A 27,393-nucleotide genomic window follows, 5' to 3' on the forward strand; every position below is an offset into this window, starting at 1 on the left:
TTAATTACATACAAACAGTATATCAGTGCTTCTGTTGTCTGTTTCAACAGATTAACTTTTTTGAGGCTTCTGAAATAATTGTACAAGTAACAACATCAACGTCCAGCTGGTCTCTGAACATTTTGTCCTTCTGAATGTTTGACAGTTCAGACTTTTGTTGACAACATCAACAGAGATTATCCTGCCTTATATTTTGGGATAATCTACTTTGACATAATGGAGAGCGCAGGTTAAAGTTTATAAGGTGTTATGTTTGCATGAAAGGAAGTTTAACTTACTTACTTTTAATGCAATAACACGTAAGCATAAGGTTGGATTTGTGCAAAATATAAAATATGTATTGTAGCTTTAAGGTGGCTCATTTTCCTCAATATTTGGCTCGTATAAATCTGTTTTATTGCCATTTTTGCACAATAAATGCAGGTGAAATAAAAGTAGAAAAATCCTTGAATGAAACATAAGCATGAAAATAACACACAGCCTTAATAGATTGAGGTATTTGGAGTCTGTGTGTGTGTGAGAGCATCTGTGTGCTGCTGCCCACTAATAAATGCAGGACCGCCTCACTCTAATCAAGCTGATTAAAAATTCCTGTGTGCAGAGTCTGAAATCACACCGGGGGTGTGTGTGCGTGTGTGTAGGGTTTTATAGTTGTTTATGTATGTGTGAGTGAAATGTGTTTTCTTTCTAACTCGACATTTTGAGAAATATGTCCAAACAAATGGGGGTTTGTTGGTCTCTTTTTCTCACATACACATTCACTCTCTTCCAGGGGCGGACAAAGGTTATATGGGGGGTGAGGGAACCATTGAATTGGCCACCACAGTGCCACCAAGCTTAATTGGTTGTCAATTGTTCTTTTCAATCAAATCAATCAATCTGAAATTTTATTTGTATAGCACATTTTAGCAACAAGGTATTTCAAAGTGCTTTACATCATAAAAACACAAAGTCATGCAACTTTTATGTCATGCATTCTTTTCATACTAATTGTTTTATAGTTAATTTGTAAGCTAGTAGTGAATTCCGGCTTTAACTCTTAAGCTACAAGTAACAAATAAATTACTAATTAACATTTTTTAAAGAAATTATTAGATTAGTACTATTATGTAAACATAATTTCAAAACTACGGAGTGTTTATTGCATAATTTGTGTATGAATCCACCTTGTGATAGCTGATTGCTAAGGCAGCTTAACGCAACTGAAATTTTACATAAAGCAAAATAAGGAATTTAATACATTGTATTTGTTCAGAAGTGAAGATCTTCATAAAATATTATTAAAAGCTTTATTGTGAAAATAGGGAACAAAATTAACACGACTAAAATTGTCCGTCCAGCTTATGTCCATGCAATACCATTAGCAATGCAGGCTAGCTAACCTTAGCAGAGTGGCATTTGAAAGAAGGCGGTCTATGTTTTCAGCGTTATTTTGATTGTTTTCCTCTGGCACTAACGTCGCATAAAAGTCAGATAATAATTGTGGAGAATGTGTGATGTAATTGTGATCAGGATGTTGTGTTATTGTAAGTTATAAGTAGCCGCCATAATTAAAATTCCTTCAGCGATGATTCACATGTTGTGAAATTTCAGAGCATAGTGAGTTTATGCTCACATATTTATATTATTTATAATCACGTGTGCAAAACTGGTTTAATCACAGCTAAACCTTCTTGAAAAAATCTATTTTGACGTGCTTATTTACAATTAAGACAATCCTTTATTTAATATTTACCACTGGCAGTTGATATCTGATTGTGTTGCTTTTGAAAGAGTTAACGATCTTCCAAAGCAAAGACGATTGTAGTCTATATATCACATTAAACTAAATTAATACAGTTTTCTGTTTTGGATGAAAACTAGCCTTTTGGTGCAATGCAAATATATTTGAATTATCACTGTCGGATTCCTTTTCTGAAAAAAAAAATACTTAGAAAGACATAAATTATACTGTAAAAATGTTGCAAAAATGTTTTTGTCATATTGCCTGCCTCTACTAGCTAAACACTGCATCTCAGCAATTTAGAAAAAGACAGTTTGTTTTTTCCCCACACTTACAGGAAAAACAAATTTGTGTAATTTTGTCCCGTCAGAAAATATAAACACACGTTACTCCTTTTAGTAGCAACATGCCAGATAGGCACTGGCCTGGCTACCTGAGCAGAGAGCCTGACTAATTAAACAGAGAATACTAGCTTGTCAGAAACTTTAAGTTTCCACATTAAAAACTTAAAATTGTCTACTAAATTTAGTGGGTGTTTGTTCTATATTTTTCCATAATACTGTGTAAAAATGTGAATGATAACATTCTTAAAGATGCATTAATCGATGTTTCATTATTTTAGCAAAATATTGCTTGATTTAAATAAAATCAATTAGATTATAGACGACATTTCAGTTTCAATACTTGAGCAAATATAAAACCTTAGTAATTTTAGGTCATCATGCTTTAAAAAAATAGTTAACACTTTAAAACTGTTTAAAATGTTAAATATATTTAACTCAAAATTATGAGCTAATTAAAAGTCAGGCTTATTCTTATTAAATTAGAAAATCCAGATAAAGTTCTGGCTTTCTCACGAAAGCAGTTAATATGTTATCTGCAGTGTGTAGCTTCCTACGCCTAATTATTTAGATAAATAAAGAGCTAATCTGGAAAGTGGGTAAAACCAAAGGTTATGTTTACTGTGTGAAAAACAACTTTTAATCTCAAAAACGTGTTAGTAGTTTATTGGAAAACTACTTCAAGAACCATTAAACTGTGTCAAGTGTGCGAAACCAGTAACTATGTAGACAGGAAATGGAGGTTGGAGGTGGTGTGCCGCCAATATTCCTCCTGTGTGAAACATGAACTGAGAACGGAACAAATAATCACCAATCAGAAAAACATCCCTAAAGAAAAGTAAGGCAGTTTAAAAATTAATAATTAATTTTCTCTGCTTTACTTTCATACCATACTTTAACTGGAAATCCAGTAGTCTTACATTCTGAGTATTTGTTTCAAATAGGAAGATTATTCCATTCACGCTGCCTCCTAACTCAAATTCATGTGTAAATTATCATCAGCTGCTTTGATGCCAATGTGACAACAGTAGAAAGATTAATAAAGAAGGACATTTTTGTGATTTTAGTTGTTTCTAGATTGTAGAATGCACACTTTGTCTTTTGGTCAGGTAGATTAATCTAAATATAGACCATATATATATATATCTATCTATCTATCTATCTATCTATCTATATATATATATATATATATATATATATATATATATATATATATATATATATATATAAAAGAATTATGTACTGCAGGGAAGATAATAACAGCTCATAAACATTTAACAGAACCTTGTAAGAAAATTACTTTAAGACGTAAAGGTGTGTAAATTAGACTATCAGGAAAAAAAACGTTAATTTATGTCAGTCTGAATTCATAAAGTAAATTATGTAAACTCATACAGTGTGATTTTAGGTATTTATTTTGATTAATTTTAAAGATTATAGCTTAGAGCTAATGACAACCCTAAATTCAGAAATTAAATATTGCAGAGTACCAATAAAAAACTGAACTCTGTTACATTGTGGCTTACAGAAAAACCATTACCTGGCATGATGGTATGCCACAAAAAGTCATTCAAGCATATTGGTGGAAAGTTTACTGGAAGGAAAAACTGTGGTAGAGGATTATGAAGCACTGCCCATTAAAGAATTTGATTGAGATTCACAAATTGTGGACTGCAGCTTCATGCGCCATACCACTCTGATGTATCTAGGAAAAAGGACTGAACCGAACTGGAAGTAAAACTCTGCATTTCCTTTTGAGTTCCCAGAGTCTGGAGAAAGAGTGGCGAGGCACCGGACCCAAGTTGCTTGAGATCCAGTGTGAAATTTTCCAGTTTCAGTGGGGATTTGCGGAGCAGTGTAACCCAATGGTGTTGCTCCACTGTGTTTTCATTGTATCCTCAGTTCAGAGGAGTCTCTGGAACCACTTCTGTGCACTTCAAACTTTCCCTCCTCTGACTGTATTGAGATGCTGATTTTATTTTCCAGCAGGACTGCCAAAAGTACCAGTAGCTGCTTTAATGGCTGTTGCATTAACTGGCCAGCTCACTGACCTCATAAACCTCACAGAGAAACTATGAGGTACCATAAAGAGAAAAATGAAAGATTGCAGACTTACAATGCAGAAGAGGTGAAGGCCGCCATTAATTCAACCTGGGCAGGTTTCTTTAAGACCTTAGCATTGCTACGTGCTAGTCGCTTCCACGCCATGCTGCATTTATGAATTCATGCAAAAATGGCTCAAACAAATATTGAGTGCATGATCTGTCCAGAAAGCGCTAAAAGAAATATTTATGGATCATTCTTAAAATTCACATCAACAAAGTGTACCATATTTATCTATGTTATTTAAAACACGATAAGAGAATGTTATAATTCTCTTACCGAATAATAGTTGTTGAATTTAGTTTGAAGATTATAATTCAGTAGAAAGGATTTATGGATTTGCGTCCATGCGCCCCCTAGTGGACTGATCATGAACAAAAAAAGACGTTTATTTTTATAACAGATCTTTTATTAGATTAACTAAATGTTTTATTGTACAAGATTATATCCCATGTTTTCATAAGAAACACTAATTTATTATTCCATCTTTCCTAATGTTTCAATATTGTGCACGGGCAAATGTGTTTACCTGATTTATTTTTCAGAAAATAGTCAAAGCACTATACTGAAATACAACTAAACAGTTTTTATTTCAATGTTTTGTTATTTTTAAAAATTATACACTATTTTTATTATTACAGTAAAATACCAGAACAAATAAAAATACACTACCAGAAGTATTTCTTTTAGCACACGCGCTAATTAGCTGATGGTACGGATCGTGCTTCCCGGACAGATTCTGGATTGACAATGCATTGCAATAATATAAAGTTTTTAAAGTTTTGTTCAAAATTATAATACAATATAATGAACAAAAAAAGTGTTGAGATATGATAATGAAGTTTCACTTTTTAAATTGAATTAACTCAGACCTAAAGAAGCATGTCTGCAGACAAAGTAGGTGTTTCCAAAATAAGGAGTTTCTCAATGACGGCACCTGATTGGACTAAATTAACGTCTGTCATTCTGCTTTTTTTATTTTCTTTAATATTGCTAGCTTACTTCTCAGGCAGTGGACTTTCTTTTTTGGTTTCATAATCTTGCTGTTGTAACAAGACTTATGAATGACTTAGATTAACTCGTTTACTGTAGATTTAGCTTGTATCAGGTGACGTTACTGTTTAATAGTTAAAATAATTTGACACACTTAAACACCACACTCCATTTCAAAGTCCAAATATTTTTTTGTTTGCTACTCATGTAAGGTTAAAATCAACAGCCATAATAACACTGGTGATGTAGAGTAAATATTAATGATGCTCATGACAGCAGGCATGCTACACACATTGAATAGTTTAGCAATGATGAAGCATCTGGTGTTGACATGTTGGTTTGTGGAGCCCTAGATGAAAATCCTCTTAGAGCCCCAAAAAGGCTTGGGCCGGCCCTGCCCCAGGCCTGCAAAACCTTTTTAAGAAAAGCCCTCTTTAAAAAATGTGAGTTATTCCTTTAAGCTTCAATATGTAACTTGTAGAAATATGTTTTTTTCCATATTTGTAAAACGGTCACCATGTTTTGACGGCAAAATATGAGACAGATAATCTGTGAAAAGATCGATCTTAACCATCCTCTCTTTGAGCTACTATTGTTGGGTGAAGAAATGCTTCACTTCCGACCAAAAACGACCAATCAGAGCCAGGAGGCGGGACTTAGTGCTGTCAATCAATCTCCTGTACTCGCTGCTCAATGTGCTAATGGCAGAGAAACAACATACAGTTACAAGCAAACCACTATCATTGCTAGCCATGCTAATTAGCCTGAGGCTGTGCTAGCTGCAGCGCTACATGAAGAGTGATTGACAGTACCAAGACCCTCCTCCTGGCTCTGATTGGTTATTTATCAATAACACTGAAGGCAGAGGAGCTACATTTTTTCACAGTCTCATGCCATATGGTCGCAACAGAGTGACAGTTTCGACAAATATGTAATACAATATGTTTTTGGAAGAATTCAAGTGCTCTTGGGTGCCCCCCTCTGGCCTCTGAGGTTCACTAAGCGGCCGCGTAGTTCGCTAATACCTTACCCTGGCTCTGCTTCATGCTTTATAATGTTTCTCACCCCCCCAAATAACGATATAGAAATAAATGTACCCCTCCTCCGCCACGCTGTTGGAAATGAGGAGGAGAAAAAGGGGGAAAGCGCAGGCAGCAGCGAGGAGAGCAGAGCGGTGAGGGGGGGAGTGATGAGTCAATACAACTAATAATTTAATGGGGACAGAGAGGGAGAGACGGAGTGAGAGGGGCAGAGACAGAAAGAAAGAAAGAAAGAGAAACAGAAGAGGAGCTCCGTCCGGACGCCAATCCCCCATCCAACAGACAGGACGCCTCCTACTATCCCTACCGCCGGAGCTGCTCTCGTATCCGTCCACATCGAGGGTTTATTATCGGCTGCTATCCGGACTGCTCGGCGGCGGTGTTGGATGTCGCGGAGCGGAACTAGAGCCGAAGTCGCCTCTCGACTTGTAACCGTTGCAGCGGCGGTCGGAGGCGGCTAAACCCGCTCCACTTTGTGACGCTAAATGTCGCCGGTTTTACCGCTTTCCTTTTTTTCTGCCGTTTGCTTCCTGCGGCTGGACGGAATTAGCTAACGTTCAGGGGCTCCGGCACGCGCGCAGAGAGACAGCACCGCTCGCCAATGTTCGCCCGTCGCGGTCCATCTCGACCTCGTCGTCTCTCGCAGTGGCACACAGACGCCGGGTTGTTGTTGTTGTTCGTCCGCTGCGCTGCCAAGAAGAGCCGGAGAAAGCGTCTGGTTCAACACTGATTCTAGCACAACCTCCCCGCTGTCATGCACACGGAGAGCGAGTCCAACTGAGGAGAGGACCCGGGAGTTGTTGTGTTGTTTTTTGTTTTTAATTTTTTTTTTGTTTTAAAAAAGAAATATTTTTCTACACTGGCTAAACTTGAAGGAGACGCGTTTTCCAGGCGGTTTTTTATGCTCTCCAGTGCTGAAGTTCTCAGATTCAGGTTGGTGTGTTATCTCAACATGACCGAGCATAGGGCATGCACTGATAGACTCACACTAATAGAGGGGAATTATCTCTTTATTTATGTTTTAAAAAGCCCCAACAAAATAAAACAGATTTGTGTCCAAACATTGCCAAAAAAGAGAGAAGGAAATCAGCTGTTGTATACTTTTTATTTTCCTGTCTTTACAGGTGTCAATAAAAGTCAATGAGGCAGTCGCAGCTTCTCCAAAAATGCTGCTGCTTGTAGACCAGAAAAGTGAATCGCACGGTGGAAAAATGTTTTAACCTGTTATAAAGCTTATTAGCCACTTGTCAGGTGAAAAAAGGCGGCGTTTAGTTTCAACCAACTCCCTGAAAACCTGAGATTCATAAGTCAGGGTTGAATTATTGCACTATTTAATTTGTTGTTTTTTTCTTTTAAACTCTGCATGCAGTTTTCAGTGCACTCCGCTCCATTTCTGCATTAATCCACTTTCTTAGAATGTGATTTGAACTTTTGCTCCTGTTTTGTGTTTTAAGGTCATTTAAAAATCCTGACCTGGATCTGGACGGCATCCGGGTTTGGATTCCTCTCTGTCCTCCTCCCCTCCCTCCTCATATTAGTTTGCCTCATTGCATGCTATGAATGGGGGAGTTCATGATCTTTTTTGCATGGGGGTGGATGATTTTGCCCTTTTCACTCTTTGAGCATTCCAGCTCACGTCCATCAGCTCCCGTTAACCTGCACGCACCATTACGTTTCCACCTCAACAAACGGCACATTGAATTTTCACCACGATTCTGCTGAGTTGTATCCGAGCTCTTGGAGCACCTGTGGGTGATGCAGCGTCCCCACGTTCAAAATTTTGATGACTGATTATGAGTCAGCAGTCGCCTGTTCTGAACTTTCCTCGAGCCACGTTTTTTGTTTGTTTTCTGTTTGTTTTCCCCCCGCCGTCCCAGGCTCGTAAACGTTACTGTTGTGTTTTTAAAATTAACGCTTTCATTTAAAAAACCTATAAATAAAGTTTACACTTGTTGAGCAGCCGACATGTCTGCCGCACCAGAGCGACGGCGCGGCCTCTCGCCTCCCTTTGCCCTCCAAGCTGCAGCATGAAGCCACACGAAGCAGTGACTCACACACCGAATTGAGTTAGTTTCCTGCAACGCTCTGCAGAACCTTGTGTGTTTTCACTGCATGCAACCAAGAACAATGTCAGGTGTTTGCACAACAAATTCTACCTTCGTTACCCCTTTTTTTCCCTCAAGAGTATCTGGCGGGACAGCCGTAAACGTTACACCATTAAAAAATATGAACATTCCAGCAGCTTTATTAGATTACCTTCATAAATGATCCAAAAAATTAGCCGCTGATGTCTTTTCTTTCTTTTCTGTTTATCCCTTCCCAGGTGATAGTGAGCTGAGGTGCTGAGGATGATGGACCATCTCAGCGAGTCGTGTCTGGGCAAGGAGAACTCGGAGCTACTGGTAGGCGGCCTGGCCGAAGCCAAGGCCCCGCCGGCCAAGCTGCCCCGGCTGGAGCAGAACGGCAGCCCCCTGGGCCGGGCCAGGCTGGGCAGCGCCGGGGCCAAGCTCGCCGGGATCCCGTACAAACCCGCTGGCCACCTGCTGAAAGCCTGCCACAAGAGAGGTAGGAGAGCACGCAGCTGCAGCCAAATGGTCAACTTTTTATTCAACTTTTCCTCAGTCATTTTTTACAATCAGTCAACAAATTGTTGTGACTAAGCCTGTCGCAATAAGCAATGCAACAATCAATCCCATGATAAGTTGAAATGAGATGAATAATAATTGTTAATATTGTGGAAAAGTTGACATTTTGAAAAATAATGCAAACATTTGACACCCAATACAAAGTAGTTATTTTGCGCTGCCTGCCACTTTTGCCTGTTTTCCCTGTCAAAGCTGAATGATGGATTTTTTTTATCGTAATTTTGTTTACAGAGACTTATAATCCAGTTGAATAATTGTTGTTTTGTTCATTTATGTTTAGAAATGAAAGGTTTTTTATATATTTGAGATGATCTGCTTGCATTATTATGTCATTATTATTATTATATCAGTCTAAAATGGTCTCAAAATGACAATGTTATTATTTATCGTAATAATTTCTGGGACAATTTATTTGATATCGAGACTGTCCTACCCAGGACATTATTAAAAACTTCTTTAGAATAACTAAATTATGAAAAAATATGTGAATGAAAGAAATAGGGGTGATATAAATGTAGAGTTTTATCACATTACTTTGTGGTATTATTTTGATAGCAATAAAAGAGACAATAAGAACAATTTATTAAGTTTTTTTGTAAATATGCTCCAACAGGCACATGTATTTCTCTTAAAAAACAATTTGTTTTGGACAACAATCACATAAAAACGTGTGATTTGTAGCACTAAAACACAAACACTAACTGCATTTAGTGCTATTTTCACATCTGTTGATATTTATTGACACACCTTTATTGAACAAACAGTGGTTACAAATAGTAAAAACTACAATAGGGACTGTTTTAGGGATTTTTAAACATCATCAATCAGAATTTATCATCACAACGATAAATAAAAATCTTATCGGGATAAGAAATTTATCATGATAAATGATAAACGATGCGATAAATGCCCACCGCTAAAAGCAATGCAATCAAAATGAAATTTTTACACCTCTGTTGAAGAAACAGTGTTTAAAAATAGTAAAAATAAAAGTTTTGGGTGTTTTAAACAACATTCATTAAAATTTATTGCAACAACAAAAAGTCAAAGGCTTAGCTTGATAAGACATTTATCACGATAAATGAAACAATAAATGCCTAGACTTAGAGATACAGTCAAAATTAGATTTTTTAGGAATTATAAAAATTAAAATTCATATTAATGAAGGAAAGTAAGTTAAACACTGATTAACTCAACCTTAGTACTCACTTGAGTGGACATGCTCTTCCACTCACTTGTCCTAAACTTTATTTTAGAGAAAAGAAAACAAAACACGCTTCTGTTTAGACTCCACACTCACTCATTCATATATCACACAGCAACTATTTGCTCAAACAAAAGCTAATAGAGGAGCAGTGTGAGAAATATTCCTGCACAGCACTACAACTGTGACTCTTATATTTATGTACTGAGAAGTTTCAGTTTGAAAATTGAGATTCTTAAATCTAGTTTTTAATATTTTAACATGTATTTTTAAATAACTGGTTTCATGTTTTAAGAAGAAAATAACTGAAAAAGCTATCCGACTTTGAAAAGTAGTGAGAACGTCTTTCACATTTTGTCAAATTTTATTGGTATTTCTTATGCAATACACCAACACAAAGTAGCAAGGACATGAAATAATTAATGATTTTTAAAAGTTTGAGAAATAATAATAATAATGGGAAACAGTGGCATGGATTTTAAGACTGTAAACCTTGTGGGGCATCTCTGCCAGCCTTGCAGCCCTGCAGACTGAAATTTTGGCTCAATCTTTATAGAACAGCCGAAGGACGGCGTGGATGGATGAGTTGTGCCTGTGAGCGTCAGATTTCAAATCTTCAGATTTAGGTCTGGATTTTACTGGAATATTCTGATAGATTAATTTAATCCATGTCATTCTGTTGGAGCTGGTATGTTTAGGGTAAGTCTCACGTTTTTTGGTTGCTCTGTTTTTAGAGCCATCCGTCTTTCCATCATCTCTTACCATCTTGAAGAAAAGCATCTCCACAGCATCATGGTGCCTCTACTATGTTTCTTAGGGGGGCGATGTGTTTTCTTGCATTTTCTGACAGATTTATACTGAGGTTAAATGACTCTATCTGCTATTTTCAATTGGTTATTGCGCTTTATTTGAGGGTAAAAGAGTTAAGGACAACTTTTCACATTTTTATTTGTGAAACAAAAAGAAAAAATATGCATAACCATCCATCTCTTTCGTTATTATCCATTGGTATTTCTTCTGTTATTGCAAAACCCTCACTACAATATGTTTATGGCAGAATTTTAGGGATACTTTTGCAAAGCAGTGTCGTAATTTACATCGTTTTTGATTTTTTCTTCTTTTTTTTATTTAAAAAACTTGCAGTGTCTCGGCAGTGATTGCTCTTGGCTCCCAAACTGTTTGTTTGTTTGGCTGCTTTAGTTTTTCCCTGGCCAACGGAGATGCAGAAAGTCTTGGAAAGCGGCCGTGCGAGCGTCCTCATATGGGCCGTTTGCTCTCATTCGCTGCTTTTTATGTACGTGTTTGCGCTCCGGCTGAGAGAGAGTTTAATTTGTCACCTTCATCATCGCCGCTCCTCGTGGCCTCCCACCGCGTTTGCTCCTCCGAGCCTCCTCTCCGCTCCTCCGCCTCTTCCCACTCATCAGTTCTTCCTCTTTTCCTTTTTGGTTGGGTGAAGCGGCCAGTGGAGGCGGATGATTCTCCGAGGCTTCGCAGAGAGCCCACAGTGGGCATTGTGTCCGAGCCCGAAACAATATTTACCGCAGCCCTCACTGGGCTCCCTGGAAACAAAGCCAGTATTGATCCCCCAAATGAACCTACACAGCAGTCTTTATTGTTAGATCTTTATCTATTAAAATCAGGGGAGGAGAAAAGCAGCTCTTTCAGCACATTCCGTTGCATTTTGTCGGCTTATTGATTGTTTTGCCAGAGCTGTGCACATCTTCTGGAATGCCTGGGATTGGAAAATATTAGAAAGTGAATCATTTTTGTCTGCAGTGACAATAAACATACAGAAATGTTTCCGCACGACAGCCGAGTGGAGCAATGGAGCGGCTCGTAAACACGCTCTGCTTTAAGAAGGCTTCGACGTGTTCTGTTTTTCCTCCTCTTCTTCAATTTTAAAAGGCCAAATTTGCCCTTTTCTAACTCTTAAATTTACAGGGATGTTATTTTAACAGAAGCAGGTGATATTTGCACATTTGAAAATTCAGTCTTTGGACAAGAATTGCTCATTTCTTAAAGCAGCAGAGCCACTGTTGACACAGAAGAGTGAACCTCGGGGCGCGGAGGTGGCTCGGGATTTGAAGCGCTGCATCATGGGAAGATGATTTTGGGTTGGCAAGCAAAAGAGTAGAAAGGCAAATGTAATCACAGTACCTTGACAGTGAATAAGGAGGATATTGTGCCCAAAAGGAGAGAAAGGAAAGGACAATTTTTAACGGATGTTTTATGTAGCGATGCACCGTTTGGGCTTTAATGGCCAATCCAGGGTTCTGGTTTACTTTGAGGTCCAACCTGCTGGTTCTGATTTCATTTCTACAGACAATCATGTATATAAATTCAGCTGTTAATATATAAACTTTGGCCTTTAATAAACAAAAAAGAGAGGCACTGATCTTAGAGTTTATGCCAATTTTAAGAGCAAAAGTTGCTGGCATTCAAGATACTTTTTGAATACCAACATATCTTCAAAATTTCTTACTAAATTTTTACACATTTTGTGCTTCCTACCACTTATTTTTTGTTTATCTCAATGTTACAGAAAATAGCTAAGTTTTGAGCTGTGCTCCCTCAGAAACGGCTCTGAATTTTTTAGCTAGCTAAACAGTAAATCAGCTAATTCTGTTTAAAAGAGGATTTCTGTTGTGCCTCTCTTAAAAAGAATGTTGCAAGTTATTTGATAGATTTAATCCAGAAAAAAATAAAATACTTAGAACTGGTGATTCTCCAGTAGGTCGCCAAGTGATCAACTTGATGAAACTCAAAAGATCAAACTGTTTTTCGTTTCTAAATGCATTAACAAATAAAGTGCCTTTTTCTGTTCAGTTTCATCCATTTTTAAACTTTCTGTGGATGAATTCATGCTCATTTTGTTCTCTCTTTGACGACCAGTATGACTTCTCTAAATAATATGTACCGTCAGAAAGTTATTTTCAGAGTTATTTTGGTTTGATATGGAATAGTAGAAGAAAGCAATAAAATAGCATGGACCATTTTATAAAATTTTACATTTTTCTGAGAATTTCAATTGAAAAACAAACTAATCTTAAATTTTCTTAAGGTGAAGTCATTGTTGCCTTGAACTGAAATATTTTTAGTTTTTGGCATAATTTCTTTATTTTGAAGAAACATTTCCCTTTTGTGACTTCTGTCTTGTTCCATAATTGTTGATAACGGCCTTCACTCCGCCATGGTGTCCTTATAAAGCTGTGAAATTTCTCTGTAACCTTCTCCTGATTGATACCTTTGCGACATATGAGTAATATATAGCTTTAACTAAAGCATAATCAGATTCACTATAAGTGATGTTAACTGTGGACCAAATAAATCTAAAGTATTAGTTTATGGATGTTTTTTGTTTAATTCTTTCTAACTAATATAAGTATTTTTGGTTGAATTATGTAGCATACACATTAATGTGTGGGAAAACTAAGAGATTTATCTTGGTCAGGCCTTTTTAAAACACAGTCCCTGGTATTTTATAGGGGTGTGTACACTTTTGAGAGCAACTGTTTGTGAAAACCACAGAAACGCACAAAAACAACACCCCACCCTAGAGGGGAGATCTTAAAATAACAGGAGAGGCTGCAGATGAACAGATGATGACTTCTCAACACAGTTATGAGCAGCTACTTGATACGCTTTCAGATTTACATTTACATCTCATGTACTTGTAAAGGTTAACAATATCTATGTCACCAGAAGGAAATAAAGGGTAAAGGTGTGTGCCTCTGATTAGAAGGCAAACATGAGCGATGTCTTCATCTTTAGGTTCATTTCTGTTCTGCGGCAGTCGAGTCATTCCCGCCGAGTCCCTCGACACTTACTGTAACTTAATCATCGGCGCTGAATTTCAGCCTGCCGACGGAACGCTGAAGGTCAGCGTTTGCATGTGGAGAAATGTGGAACCCACTCAGTTTCTCGCCTGTGCCTGTGTGTCGTCAGGCAACATGCTGCCCGTGTTCTGCGTGGTCGAGCACTACGAGAACCCCATGGACTTCGACAGCAAGGAGGAACATGCCGAGTTCGTCCTGTTGCGCAAGGACATGCTCTTCAACCAGCTCATCGAGATGGCCCTGCTGTCGCTGGGCTACTCCCACAGCTCCGCAGCTCAGGCCAAAGGTAACCGCCGAGGTCGCTCCGTCACCCTGCCATGCTCTTACTGTACGCTCACACACACTGTGTGACCACGATAACCTAGCTACAGCAAACGTGAAGCTACAGTACACTGAAATCTCACAAAATCGGGTTTCTAGTGCAACCAATTAATCGTGATTAATCGATTAATGAAATAATTGTCAACTAATTTAGTAATTATTAAAAATGGCCATTTGCTGAAAGAACAACCTATTGAGGGCAGTAATTTAAACAAAACTGTACAAATACACATATTTTTCATCTAAGATTAAAAATTGTCTTTATCTGTAAATATGTTCTACCCAGAACTTAAGTGGCAGTTTTAGCTTCACCTGCTTCAAATTCTGTAAGAAATCTCTTAAGCACCTTTTGCTGTCCATTTATTAATCTGAAAAATAAACAACAGATTATCTGTATTGATGTAAAGTAAAGCAGAAAGGGCTGAGCTGTTCACATGTTGATATTAGAAATATTTATTTTGCTGTAGATGCATCCTTGGCTACAAATAATCAATTCGTTAATTTAATGCTATTTTACTGCATTTTAGATAATAAAATGTTTGTTCTCTTATTGACAAAAGTAATTGAATTATTTGCTTTTAATGTTTTTTCAAATATTGTGTAACAAAAGGCTTAAGTGGTTAAATAAAAAATTTGAAAAATCTGCCATTTTTATCTGATTGATCTATTAATCATCAAATAATCAATAGAACAATCAATTACTAATGTAACTGTTAGTAGCAGCCCTACTTGTAATAAGACAAAACTAACTTACAAGTGACTTTTAATCAAGATATAGGAATTTCTTTTAATATTGATGAAAATATTACTTATAAGTAAAATAATCCACCAGTGGAAGTAATACTTTTTCCTTAATATTTAGGAATTAATGACTTAAAACAAGCTCCTAAGTTACTTGTAAGTTAATTTTGCCCTGTTTCAAGTGTATTAATATATTTGCACTAGAAACTAGACAAAAGTACTTGGGAAGATTTTGTGTTTTCGCAGTGTAGCTCATCTTGATCCCAGAGAGGAGATGCTAAAGTCTCCAATGGGTCAGGCGCACTACCTGTTTTTGCATACATGCATGCTCTGCACACACTTCCAGTGCGTATATTTATACACACAAACAGCGAGTGTAAGTGGTGAAGGCAGGCGGAGGAAAGGGTCCACTAATTGCACTGGAGCACATGCAGGCCGAGGCTGGCTGTTTCAAGGTGCCTCTTTGCATGCTCTTTTATTGTAACCTGTCCATCTCACACACACACACATCCTTATCCAGCTCTCCCGCGAGCCTTCCTCCTCTTCGCGTCCTGCTGTGTGGGCTGCTGCAGGTTTGAAGACGGCGTCAAGAGAAATTCGCACATGCTTGTTGTGATTTCACTAATAAATAAAGAGGAGCGGAGAGTGATTATAGCACCAAGATGCTTCTTGGGTGCCTACACATGGTGCTATTCGCACTTTTCACACGTGTTACTGTTTTTTAAATTAGCTCAGATGCTTAGAAGCGCTCGCTCTCTTGTCCACATCTGTTGTTCACCCACGTCGGCTTGTCTGTGATCCACTCAGGTATGATTCAGGTGGGGAAGTGGAACCCCGTCCCGCTGTCGTACGTGACAGACGCGCCGGACGCCACAGTGGCCGACATGCTGCAGGACGTCTACCACGTGGTCACGCTTAAGATCCAGCTGCACAGGTAAGAACCTGGCACCGCTTCTTCTTCTTATTATTATCTTCACACATCCTCGCCAACACATGCGGAATACATTAATCTCATGTGAGGGTTTACCGCAGAGTCGCATTAATCCCTGATTGCAGCATTAACACAATGAGCACGTAGCATTTTCTCCTTGGCAGGTGCCAATCTGCTGGTTTCAGACCCAGAATAGCTTTATTAGTCACAGGAACAGCCGCCTGACCTCTCCCAGGAAACAGGAACAGATATCAGAGGAAAACCTCTACACCTACTGGGTGCCAAAAACACACACTTGTTTTATAGTTAGTCACTTTATCTGTTAAGAGATGGAAACACAGAGAGCGAATGCATCATCCAAGACTATTCACAGTTTAGTTTAAAGCGATCGAGTGGATTTAGTGCCACTGGCTGATCTAAATTTAACTGGTAAGTGCTGTTAACTGATTAGCGTTTTGTTTTGTAAATGGGTGAAGGAAGATGAAATATAATATAATGATAAAGCTGCAAATATTGAATCAAGCGCTGCAAATAAAAGGAGATTCCAGCAGATTAATCCAAATGTTTTTATGTTTTTTGTTTCATTTTTGAACCAGAAATAGCTACAAAAATCCCCAGATGTTAAATGTTTCTTTTGAATCCAGACCATAAACATTAATTTGATTTTACGGTTTTATGAATAAATCATCTGTTCTGTACTTTTAAGATTGAAATTTCAACCCCAGATGGGCAATACAACACTTTTAACTCCCTATTGTTGCTTTTGGTTACAATCATCCATTCACACTCTCAAATGCTCACCCATTCACACACCTATATAAGTATGCATCCAAAAACATACTTAAGATAAGGAAGTATTTATCAAAAATAAGAAAATATTCATAGAATAAGTTAATTCATGCTGCTTTAATAATAGTGGCGTCCAGATTCTGCCAATCAAATGCATTGTTTATCAGTAATCAGGAATTTTGGCAGTTTACATACAGCGTGTGTGAAACAGTGCCAAGAAAGAAAACCAACAGTAACAACCTCACAGAACCAATTCCTCTTGCTCATCAATCCGAGAAGTTTTACTGGGTCATTTTATAGAAATAAAAAAAGGAAAATGTTGGGGAGAGTGGAAAACCTTTCCTGGAAAGAAAAGCATCCCAAGGTCAGATCCTGAAATCTTCAAGAAAAATTGCAAAAAATTGGCAACAATGTAGAGATGTTTCCTCTTAATGTGCAGCACAATTTCTGGAGAAAACTAAACAAAACTCATCTGGAAAACTGTAAAGCCTAAAAATTTATATCTGGTCACTTTGCACTCTTTAAGTTGACCGTGAACTCCTTGGTGTACCAAATTATTCTGCCGTCAAATCTGAAGCCATCTTTCTGTCAGACGGTCCAAACTAGGACGTCAACAGGATATTGACCCAGTTGTATTGACCCAGTCAAAGTTTAGACATCATGATTGAAATTCTGTGGTTTGCCAGAACCAATTAAATGAATAAATTGAGGGTGTTTTCACACCAGATAGTCCAGTAGACTTAATTCAATTAGGGACCAAAATTACAGCATTTATTTGCATTTTCGGTTGGTATGGTTTACTTTCACGGTGCACTGTCAAACGAGCCAGAACTTTTGAAAAACCTGTTCCCCTCCTCGCCCGTGGTGGCGCTGCACCAAGAACTACAAAAGGGCACAATACAAAAACCTCAGAAAATGACACTGAGCGCAACTTCCTTCTCAAAATATAAACAAAAATGAATTGGCGTCAGATTTTAGCAGTTGTAGGATTTATGTTTTGTCTTTGGCAAAAGATTATGAGCCATTTCCTCCACTAGCGTTAGGCTCTCGGATTTGTTTAGATTGTATTTACCCAGAATTGTGCATTATAGTTCACTTCCTACCTTTGGAGTGAGTCCTGATCCATTTGCATTCACATTGTGCATTCTAACCATGCCAGAATTCACTTCAATCGAACCTAGACTTAGGTCATCAGGGGGATTATAGTTCACCTTTTTGGTCTTCATCAGAGTTTGATTGCAAATTCACACTTCCACAAACAAACTGGACTTTCTGGGCAAATAAACTAACGTTTGATTAAAGTGGATTAACAGAGCTGGTATGAATGCACCCTAAAATAAGGTCATGGGAAGATGTTGCAAATTTCATAAACAGTAATGTAAAGCACAGATACAAACATCCAGAAGACAATTACTGAACATTTTTGCACCGTTTGGTTATTCTACAAACTTTTTGAAATGTTGGTTGAACAAAATTAAGTTTTACACATCTGAGGTTGTATTCCAGCTAACCTGAGTGACCAGTTAGAACCAGAACATAAAACCTGAAACCTAAACGATGCTGCAGGGAAGAAAAACCAACCAGCTCAAGCCTTAGCTTGAACGCTGTTAACTGTCTTCTCATCACATTGGATGCTAAATTCTCCTCTGTAGGTGTGAGAGTCTTTGTTGTGTTATTACACAGCAAGCACACACACGTTTATATTTTTGGACCTAAACGGGCTCGCATGTGCTCGTGGACACAAAGGCGTGCGCGCGCAAACAGTCAGCTGGCGCTGATGTGGAGGCTCGTGCCAGCTGCACGCTAACCTAGTGTTCTGCAACTCTCTGGAGAGCTGTTCCTGCTCTGCCTCTTCCCCTTCTGTCTCACCCACCTCCCCCACCCTCCGCCGCCTCCCACCTTCTCCAGCCGAGCACTCACACATGCACTGACTGATGCGAGCACGTCCACCAGCCAGAATACAGAAGGTTGTGTTTATTTCCGGCCTGCCAGTCTCTGAATGCGCGGATAGCTGTCTTTCCCTGCTCCCTCCTCCCGCCTTGCTCGCTCTTTCCCTCCTCTTGTTCACTTCCATCTCCCCAGAGGCTCTCTAGCTGCTGGAGCAGTTTAAGGTGTTCTGGAAAATCCATTGTCGGCTTGATGGAGTGCGTGCACGTGCAAGGCTGTGTGTTTTCTCGCTAGCAGATGTTGGCCTCGACCGCTGCACGCATCCTTGTCTTTTCCATTCTCCAGAACATTTCCAACAAGCTAAATGACTGAGTTTTCTCCAAATATTCTCTCCTATTTTTGTGGATTTATCACATCTTATTTTTTTTTTGCTAATTTTAGTGTACAGCAAAGCATAAAACGTACGTCTTGCACATCCAGACTTGGTGAAACCACTGGAGCCCAGTTCAGCTGCCCACACCCTCCATCTAAATATGTTTCTCATTTTCAAAACCCAGGAGTGTTTTTCCAGGTAGAGATGAATGTCTGCAGCTGATGACTCTCCCAACTAAATTCAACGTCAGTCTGTTACTCCTATAACCGTATTGTTGTGCTGAATATTTTCAGTAATGTTGCGTTCAGACTGCAGAAATCTACCCAGTTAGGACTTAAATTGTCTCGGCGAATACAACAAGCCAGGAAGGTACGAGTAACACAGAATAATAGTCGCCACATGCAGCTGATGTATAATTCATGCATCAATCCAGCAGATGTGTTGTATAAAGTAATTAACTAATCAGAACAATCAGGAGAGAGAGAAAGAGGGAGAGAGGGAGAATCTGAAAGAGAGAGGAGGAAGGCAGAGAGAAGGAGAGAGAGAAAGAGACAGAGTAATCTCCAGATGCATCTGCTTGATGCGCCAAATGAAATCTGTCTGTCTTGGAGGGACGCTTGCAGCAGGAAAAACGAGCAGAGGCCCGTGTGTTCGGCTCTCTCTTCTCTCTGGTTTCCTCTCTGCTCTGCCTTTCTGATGTGTCTTCAGTTCAACAGCACATGGACTTCAAACGGGATTGGACTAACTGAAACAGATTTCACATATTTGTTTTCTGGGGAAATTATCTAATGTTTGTGGCTGGACTTTTCAGTCCTAGAATTTGTGCTACAGATACCAAATCCAATTTCTTGTTACCCAGTTATAAGAATTAAATGAATATTTTTCTCGTCTTCCTGTCCTAAGCACCATTATTCATTCATATTAGGAGCAGAGGTGATGTCACACAGTGTGTATGAATGAGCAGCAGCTTTAACATAGAGTATTACTATTTAAAAACCAATTCCAAATTATTATTGGTTTAACATTTTAAACTGTTTAGCCATACTGAGGCTAGTGTTACCAGAACAGCTGTCTGTTTGTACTGAAAGTAGTTAATTCACTCTTCTTCAGTCAGTAACAGCGTCCACACTAAAGAGGGTTGTTATTCTGTGCTTTAAGATGTATTTACTGATCTGAATAATATTGGATTTTAACATTTTGGAACATCTTTCAGGTTCATAATAATCCCGTATTTTGCTGCTGAAAAGAATGCACTCTCAACAAATTAATTTGTCAGATTTTTGACCTGCAATCCTAAAGCAATTATTTATATATAAAAGCCAGAATACAACTAAAAAATAAAGTTGTATTTTTTTATTACATGGAAAAATCTTTAAAAACTTTGATCTTAAAACGCAAACCGCTTCCTCTTACCTTCTGCTACAAAGTCCGTTCAAAAACTAAATGGGTCACAATGATCTAAAAAATGTTTTTTTTTTTAACCATTTTTATGAAATCGCAGTTTAAGTTTTATAATTTTTTCGTCAGGGGCTCTTTTGCTGATGATATCGCTCACGTTGGTGCTCTGCTCAAAGTCTACAATAGTTTTTTCCTAGTAGTCAGTATTAGTAATCAAAATTCAACATATATTTTTCTACTTTTCCTGTCCTAAGCACCAATAGTTATTAATATTCGGAAGAGAGGTGTCGTCATACTGTGTATGAATGAGCAGTCACCTTAAAGCATTTACTATTGTAAAACCAAGTCAAAATTATTATTCATTTGACATTTTAAACTTGTACTACAGTTTTTGTTTCCCTAATAATCAAAATGTTGGAAAAGTTAAGTGATTTAAAGTGCAAACCAAGTAAATTCAGCTTTTTTAAACTGATTTGAGCTCCTCAGGGAGTAAATCTGCAAATAAATTAATATTTGTCAGAAATTTTTTAAAAGCTTTTTCTCATGATCCTCTCTCTACCCCTTGTCCTTCTCCATCCCTTTCTCCTCCCCTCTCCTCTCCTTACACCCTCCGTCTCCCGTGTGTTTTTTTGTTTCTTAACAGTTGTCCTAAGCTGGAGGACCTGCCGCCCGAGCAATGGAGCCACTCTACAGTAAGAAACGCCCTCAAGGAGTTACTCAAAGACATGAATCAGAGCTCTCTGGCTAAAGAATGCCCTTTATCACAGGTGCTGAAGCCCAATCCGCTTATTCAAAATTCCCCCCACTCCCCCAAAAAAGAGCAAAAGAAAGCAGAAAAATATCTCAACCTCACCCACCTCCCCTCCTTCCGCTACCATACCACACAACAAAACAAACACCCCTATCTCCATCACCTCCGTCTCTTATCTTTCACTTATCAAATGCCCTGAGTTTGATCCACTGGGAAAGAGAATTGGCATAGAAAATCCAAATCAATGGCCATTGTCGTCTGAATATTTCTTTCCCTTTTTTTGCCGCCTACTAAACACACACACCAAGAGACGTGCGTGCAGCGGCAGCCAAAAAACCAGAGGTGTTATTGAACATATGGTTATTGTTAGATAAACACTGGACCAATCCCAGAATGATCCGGATTGTTTTTCTTTTTCTTTTTTGCTCTCTTTTTTTAATTTTGTCTTTTTAGTTCATTTCGTATCGCTGCATTGGGCTGGAGAATTACACATTCACATGTTAGGTGTTACGCTGCGTGCCGAGAGGTTCAATACAGTGCGCTTGCACTGATATTGTATTAAAAGGCAATGCAGTCGGTATATCATGGAGGCAGTGAATGGAAAGAAAAGGCTGCATATCTCAGAGTGTGTGTGTGTGTGTGTGTTAGCTACTGTTCACCCCGGCTTGTGTGTGTTTTTCTGGATTTGTTGGTGAAATATTCAGACTATATCTGCGCTCTTTGAGGTTTTTAGCGAGCAGCCAGCTCTCCTCCCTGTCCACCGGATGGTCACCTGGAGACCCGGGTTTGTGCCGTGCGTATGCGTAAGAAGCTGCTTTGGGTGCATGTGTGCGTGGGGGTGGGTGTGTGTGTTTAGCTGGGCATGATGATGTAAAGAGTCCCTGGGTGGCGTTCAGGCGGAGCCCAGCCCGGTCTGGTAATCACCCTGTTTACGGTCCATATGTGAAGACGGCTCAGAGGAGAGCGCACACTAGCTCAGAGGATTTAACACACAAAGCACATTCAGTCTGTCTCAGACACAAATTCGCAAGACTGACACACACACAAGTTTCAGATTAAATTATCAGATTGCTTTTGTTTTTTTTTTTTCTTTCAAGCCAATGTCTTTCTTTCCCACTTACCAGTTTAAATGCTATAAATCAGTCCTAAATGCTCTGTTATGTAAAACCGAAGCTATCTCAGATATATATACACAACAGCAATGAGCTTACACAAGCTTACCCTGTGGATTTTTCTACATTTTGCCACAGCAACACAATTCTAGAAGTTTTATTGGGATTTGAATGTGATAGAAGAGCATCCTAGTGAAGGAACATGATTTATTTCTGGACTCTCTTGAGATGCAGGTCTTTTCCTCCATTTCTCTGCCAGCTCTGTCCATCTAGAAGCTTACATTTACATCCGTTCTTCTTCGCCAGATACCTCGAGCGTCTGTAAACAGCAATTTACAAATCTTGACACAGTCAATGTCGATTAGATTTAGGTTTGGATTTTGACTGGCCTCTTTTTAACTCAGACATAGCTCTGCTCAAGCTGTCCATTGGAAGGTGAGCCTGCATTGCCTCCTCTTTTGCTCTAATTTCCCTTCAAATTTGACCTTTCCCAACTGAAAGAAAGCATCTTTACCACATGATACTGAGCTTTAGTGTGGAAATATGTGTTTATACTTATACTCCGACTTTACCAAACATAGCATCTTGTAAGGAGGCCAATAATTTACATTTTCCTCTACTTTCTTCTTGTTTTCGGTTCCTCTGGCTCATGACTTTTCACAAACTTCAAACAGGACGTCTTTCCTCTGTAGGTTTGACAAATAGTTATCTTGTCGACAGATTCAGATTTGTGGCTCTCCAGTTTCTTGCCATGGGTTTCTTAACCTCTTGTTTTATTAATTGCCTTCCTTATCCTGTTTTTCACTTAGACAGCAAAGGTTTGGGTAGGTTGGAGGCTAAGCTCTTTCCATTTTCAGATGATGTGTTGAGCAAAGCCATGGGAGATGTTCAAAGTTTAGATTATTGTTTAATAACATACCCTGTGTTCGTCAGTCTTAATGATGCCGTTAGAATAGAATAGAATAGAAGGTAAATTCAGGTTTACCAGCAGCAAAGTGACAGGCAGATGGAAGCATATTCAGATTAAAAGAAATGTACAACTGAGGAGGAACTTTTTTTTAAAAATGCGCAAAACATTTATGCATGTTTGTGCACAAAAAATAACAAAGTATTTACAACAAATAGAAAACTGTGCAAATACCAGCAAGGATCGAAACACATATTCAGTTTTTTGGGAGCAGTGATGGTTAAGGATTTTTTGTTATGCACATTTGTGCATCGAGGATGCAGCAATTTCTCACTGTAGGAGTTTCCGGTTCAGCAGCAACTTCATGCATGGGGTGGGAGACATTGTCCACATGCACTGGGTTGAGTGGTCATCCTACAACATAGGTGGTGTTATGATGCAACATGGACCTTTTGGAGCTTTATATCCTGTTATGATGCCATTCCCTCCTCCGAATTTCATGCATGTTTGAGAAGTCCTCTCTCTTTGTAGCCATTTGGGTGCCTTAACATTTGCTCAAACCTCCACCTTGGAGCACCTCTACCCTTCTCCTCTCCCCCTCTGCTCCTTCAGACTAGCGGCAGCAGCAGCAATTAGCAAACACCTGTTGGAACTGCACGTCTTCCTAGCTCATTATAGGAACTACTTTTCAGTCCAATGCTGCTAAGAACAGCATAAAGGAGAAGCATTGTTGTTACTACGTATTTGCTGAAGGGGGAGTGTGAGAAAAGGTAGGAGCTTCTTAAAGAGACAGAGGTTAATTTCAAGGCATCAGATTGGGCTATATGCACAGTAAAATATCTATTAAGTTGTTTTTGAGACATACAGTGTTTTTATAACAACAAGTTGCTCAGTTGTGCAATAAAATGGAAAATACATTATACCCTCCGTTTAATGTTGAGCTTATCTAACTGCTTCCTCTAAGCTGTAGATAAGCTGCAGCGCCAACATACCAGACCACAGAAGATGGCTGATGCCACAGCAGAGTAAAAAACCACCTCAAAAGACATCGACTAATGGTGTCCAGAAACCCCTTAGACCTTCGATCGGCTGTATTTATAATACGATTGGATTCTGTTTTCTAATTCGGTGGCGTTTGATGGAAGTCGGTTGATTTTACTGAGGCAGCAATACTTTCTGGAAATTTATTTTGCAAACCACTCTATCAATTTGAAATTTCTGGCTTCGGTTTGTTAGAACATGTCCTGATGATCCAATTGTATCTAAGAGACGGCTGCTATGACGGCGTTTGACATCTGTTACTCTGTGGGGGCCGCATGTGTCCGGCTACCCCCACCCAGCCGTTTGCTCCCCGATAAACACTCTCCTCAGCTCCCTGGCCCCTCCCTGCAAGGTTTCAACCAAAGCGAGCGAGGGCTGTGGGAGGAGAAATGGGCGTAGTGGGAGGGAACGGAAGACTGGGACCTTTTTTGGGATTAGTGTTTCCCTGATATTCTGCTGTGTAATCCCAAAGCAAAAGGCGAGGTTAACAGATGACAGGATAGTGAGTGAGCAAGCAAGCCCACCTCTGAACGGCTCTCAGAGGAGACGGAGGAGAAGAAAACGCTTTATTATTGTTGTTGTTGCGTGAAATTCTTCTTTTGTGCTCTGCGATGTCAAATCTTTAATTTCACTCTTTGTGTGTTTGGACTCTATTCTCACTGCTCAAGCAATTGGCTCCGACCCACAGCGGCTCTTAAACTTTAACTCGAAGAAGCCAAAATTAAACTTCTGCAAAACTAAACTTCTCATCGACCAGTCAGCTGGTCTGCAACTAATTATTATTTCAGTTAATTCAGACGATTAATCGATTAATCGGATAAAAAATAATTAGCACTCTACAGATTTTTTAACTGAAGCCTTTTTTGTGAACTATTAGAAACATGTTAAAAACAAATAATTCAATTAATTTTTTAAATATTAAATTAAACATTTCAAACATTCAATCTCTTTAGTGATCATTTGTAGCAAAGGACGCATCTGCAGCTAAAATAAAAATAAAATGTGAAAAACGCAACCCTTTCTGCTTGACTTAATACCAATACAGTATAGGATTGATCTATTGGTTATTATTTGGATTAACTGATTAATAATTGGGTTGTAAAAATTGTTTAATAAGTGATTTTTTAACAGAATTTGAATCAGGTGATGATTAAACTATACCACTTGAGAGGCTTTGGGTAGAACAGGAAGACAATTGTTTTGTTTTTTTTACTACATTTTTGGCTTAATTACTGCTGAGTGTCTTATTTTTTGACCTTGTATAGTCCAGTTAATAATGGATCGATAACTAAATTAGTTGATGATTATTTCAATATTTGATTCAAAACGATTAATCGTTTCAGCCGTACTCTTCATTAATGACAAACTGATGTTTTAAAGCAGGTTTGGCAAAATCTGGTCTTCAAGAACTGCCATCCATTCTGATCTGATCAGAATATATATGTACAGTTTATGGCTTAATTACTGCTCTCAGTATGTTGTTTTTTCAGCAAATTACATGTTTTTGAGACTGTATACTACAGTTAACAATTAATTGATTACTAAATTGGTTGACAATTATTTCAAAAATCATCATTAATCCTACTAATCGTTTCAGCCCTAGATGCTACCAAGCTTAGAAACCTCATACCCTCGTTTGGTTTGCAGAAACTATGGCAACAAACGAGAATTTCCCCCCTTCCACCCTCTCACTGAGCTGCCCCTGATGCACCAGCTGCTGCGTCGTGTAGCAGCGAAGTCATCAAAATGCCATCTTTGCGAGGCCTTCGCCACCTCGGCTGCCACAGGCGCAACCTGGCTGCCAGTGCGTGGCGTCTCTGTGTGTCTGTGGCGATGGCGGTGGTTGAGGGGAGGGGTCATCCCAGTTGAGATGAACATGTGCCATAATTGAGCTCTGTTAGATGTTGGCGAGCGGCGAGGCGCAGTGTCGCAAATAGGATTCGCTTTTTCCCAACCGATTCAGGCAACCGGCGCAGTCGTGTGTGTGTTTGTGTGAGTGTACAGTACCTGGTTGCTGCACTGCGATCCACTTACACACACACATGCAGACACACACACACACACACACACTTCTCTCTCTCTTCCTGTCTCCTATGTCGCGGAGTGGAGTAGATGTTGGGGACCGATAGTAGCCCAGTGCCACTTCCTGGTCTTGCCGATAAGCGCTCTGTGCTGCAGATGGCTATCATTTAAAGGGTCCACACACACACACATGCAGGCACAGAGGCAGAGTTACTACCTGTTGACACACCGAAGCTCAGCCCTCCCGCTGGCTCCACAGTGGAAGCAGAGACGCTGGTTATCTGCTTGATTTCACTTAGTGCGTCTGCATGTGTGTGTGACAGAGCAGTGGGGGACGCAGAATAGGTGTGTGTGTGTGTGTGTGTTGTTTCTCCTCACACATACAGGCTGGGCCCCCTGTGAGAGGTAGAGTGATGTATTGAGGGAGAGGGCTGATTAATGAGGAGCGTTTATTAGAACATCTGTGTCAAAGATGGCGGAGGAAAAGGGAGCGAGAGAAAGAGAGAGAGAGATCTGCAGGCCTCTTGTTTGTTGCCTGGAGCTGCCTTAGCCCAGATATACTGTAAATAAAATATGGCAGTCTAGAGGAGAGGAGTTCATTATCCCAACCCCCCCGAACTAAAAGGAGAACTGTATTCACTTTAAATTTAGCCTTTTCAGGTGGATCTTTGGGCTGCTGGAACCAGGTTAAACTGGATTGCATGGTTCACTGCCAAGTACGCCATTTATCATCCAGAATATTCCCATCTCTACCCCCCCGAGCTAAAACACACGGCAGGAAACCAGGCCGGCTTCGCCGCATCCGAAGGAATCGACCACAAAAGGTTGAACTACTATTTATTCTTTGCTAATAACAATATTGCATAAACTCTAAAGAAGGAAGTGCTTCATACATAAATGTATGACCCATTAAAAAGCTAATTCTGACTTCCTAACCCCAACCTGAACTCCATCAGGGTTTTTTTATTGAATGAAGCCTTTTCAATAAATCTATAAAGGACCGCTTTGTTATACTGTTGAAGTCCGACTGCAGACCTCTTTGCCCCCCCCGCCTCCTCCCCTCTTGTTTTTCATCATGGCGGGATGATGCACCACAACATGCTTGGCACAGATTCACACCCAGCTGCAGTCGCCAATGTGACTCTGCTCAGCTGTCTTCATTTTTCCCAGAAAATATTAAGATAAAATCAGTTTCTGAAAGTGTGCCACCATCCGCTGTACACAGGCATTTTGAA

General features: G+C 39.2%; 1 protein-coding gene and 1 long non-coding RNA gene across 8 annotated transcripts in view; one reads left to right on the forward strand and one right to left on the reverse strand.

The window, feature by feature from the left end:
* Positions 1-27,393, forward strand: part of satb1b (SATB homeobox 1b) — an 83,041-nt gene that overhangs the window by 8,910 nt on the left and 46,738 nt on the right. For 5 of the 7 annotated variants that reach the window (XM_028013049.1, XM_028013044.1, XM_028013042.1 and 2 more), the window contains 4 exons: positions 8,524-8,765; positions 13,995-14,171; positions 15,755-15,881; positions 20,969-21,092. In XM_028013049.1, coding sequence (XP_027868850.1) covers positions 8,549-8,765; positions 13,995-14,171; positions 15,755-15,881; positions 20,969-21,092 — 645 coding nt within the window. In that variant the 5' untranslated portion in view covers positions 8,524-8,548. Of the gene's footprint in view, positions 1-6,249; positions 7,134-8,523; positions 8,766-13,994; positions 14,172-15,754; positions 15,882-20,968; positions 21,093-27,393 lie in introns of those variants that run through there. The other 2 variants (XM_028013043.1, XM_028013048.1) reach the window with 2 other exon arrangements.
* On the reverse strand, positions 12,852-25,447 carry LOC114142031 (uncharacterized). The gene is made up of 3 exons (XR_003594942.1): positions 25,393-25,447; positions 22,713-22,716; positions 12,852-12,867 (listed from the first exon to the last, which is right to left on the reverse strand). It is a non-coding gene; the product is annotated as an uncharacterized LOC114142031 (long non-coding RNA).

Source organism: Xiphophorus couchianus, chromosome 3, assembly GCF_001444195.1.
Source record: "Xiphophorus couchianus chromosome 3, X_couchianus-1.0, whole genome shotgun sequence".
Lineage (NCBI taxonomy): Eukaryota > Metazoa > Chordata > Actinopteri > Cyprinodontiformes > Poeciliidae > Xiphophorus > Xiphophorus couchianus.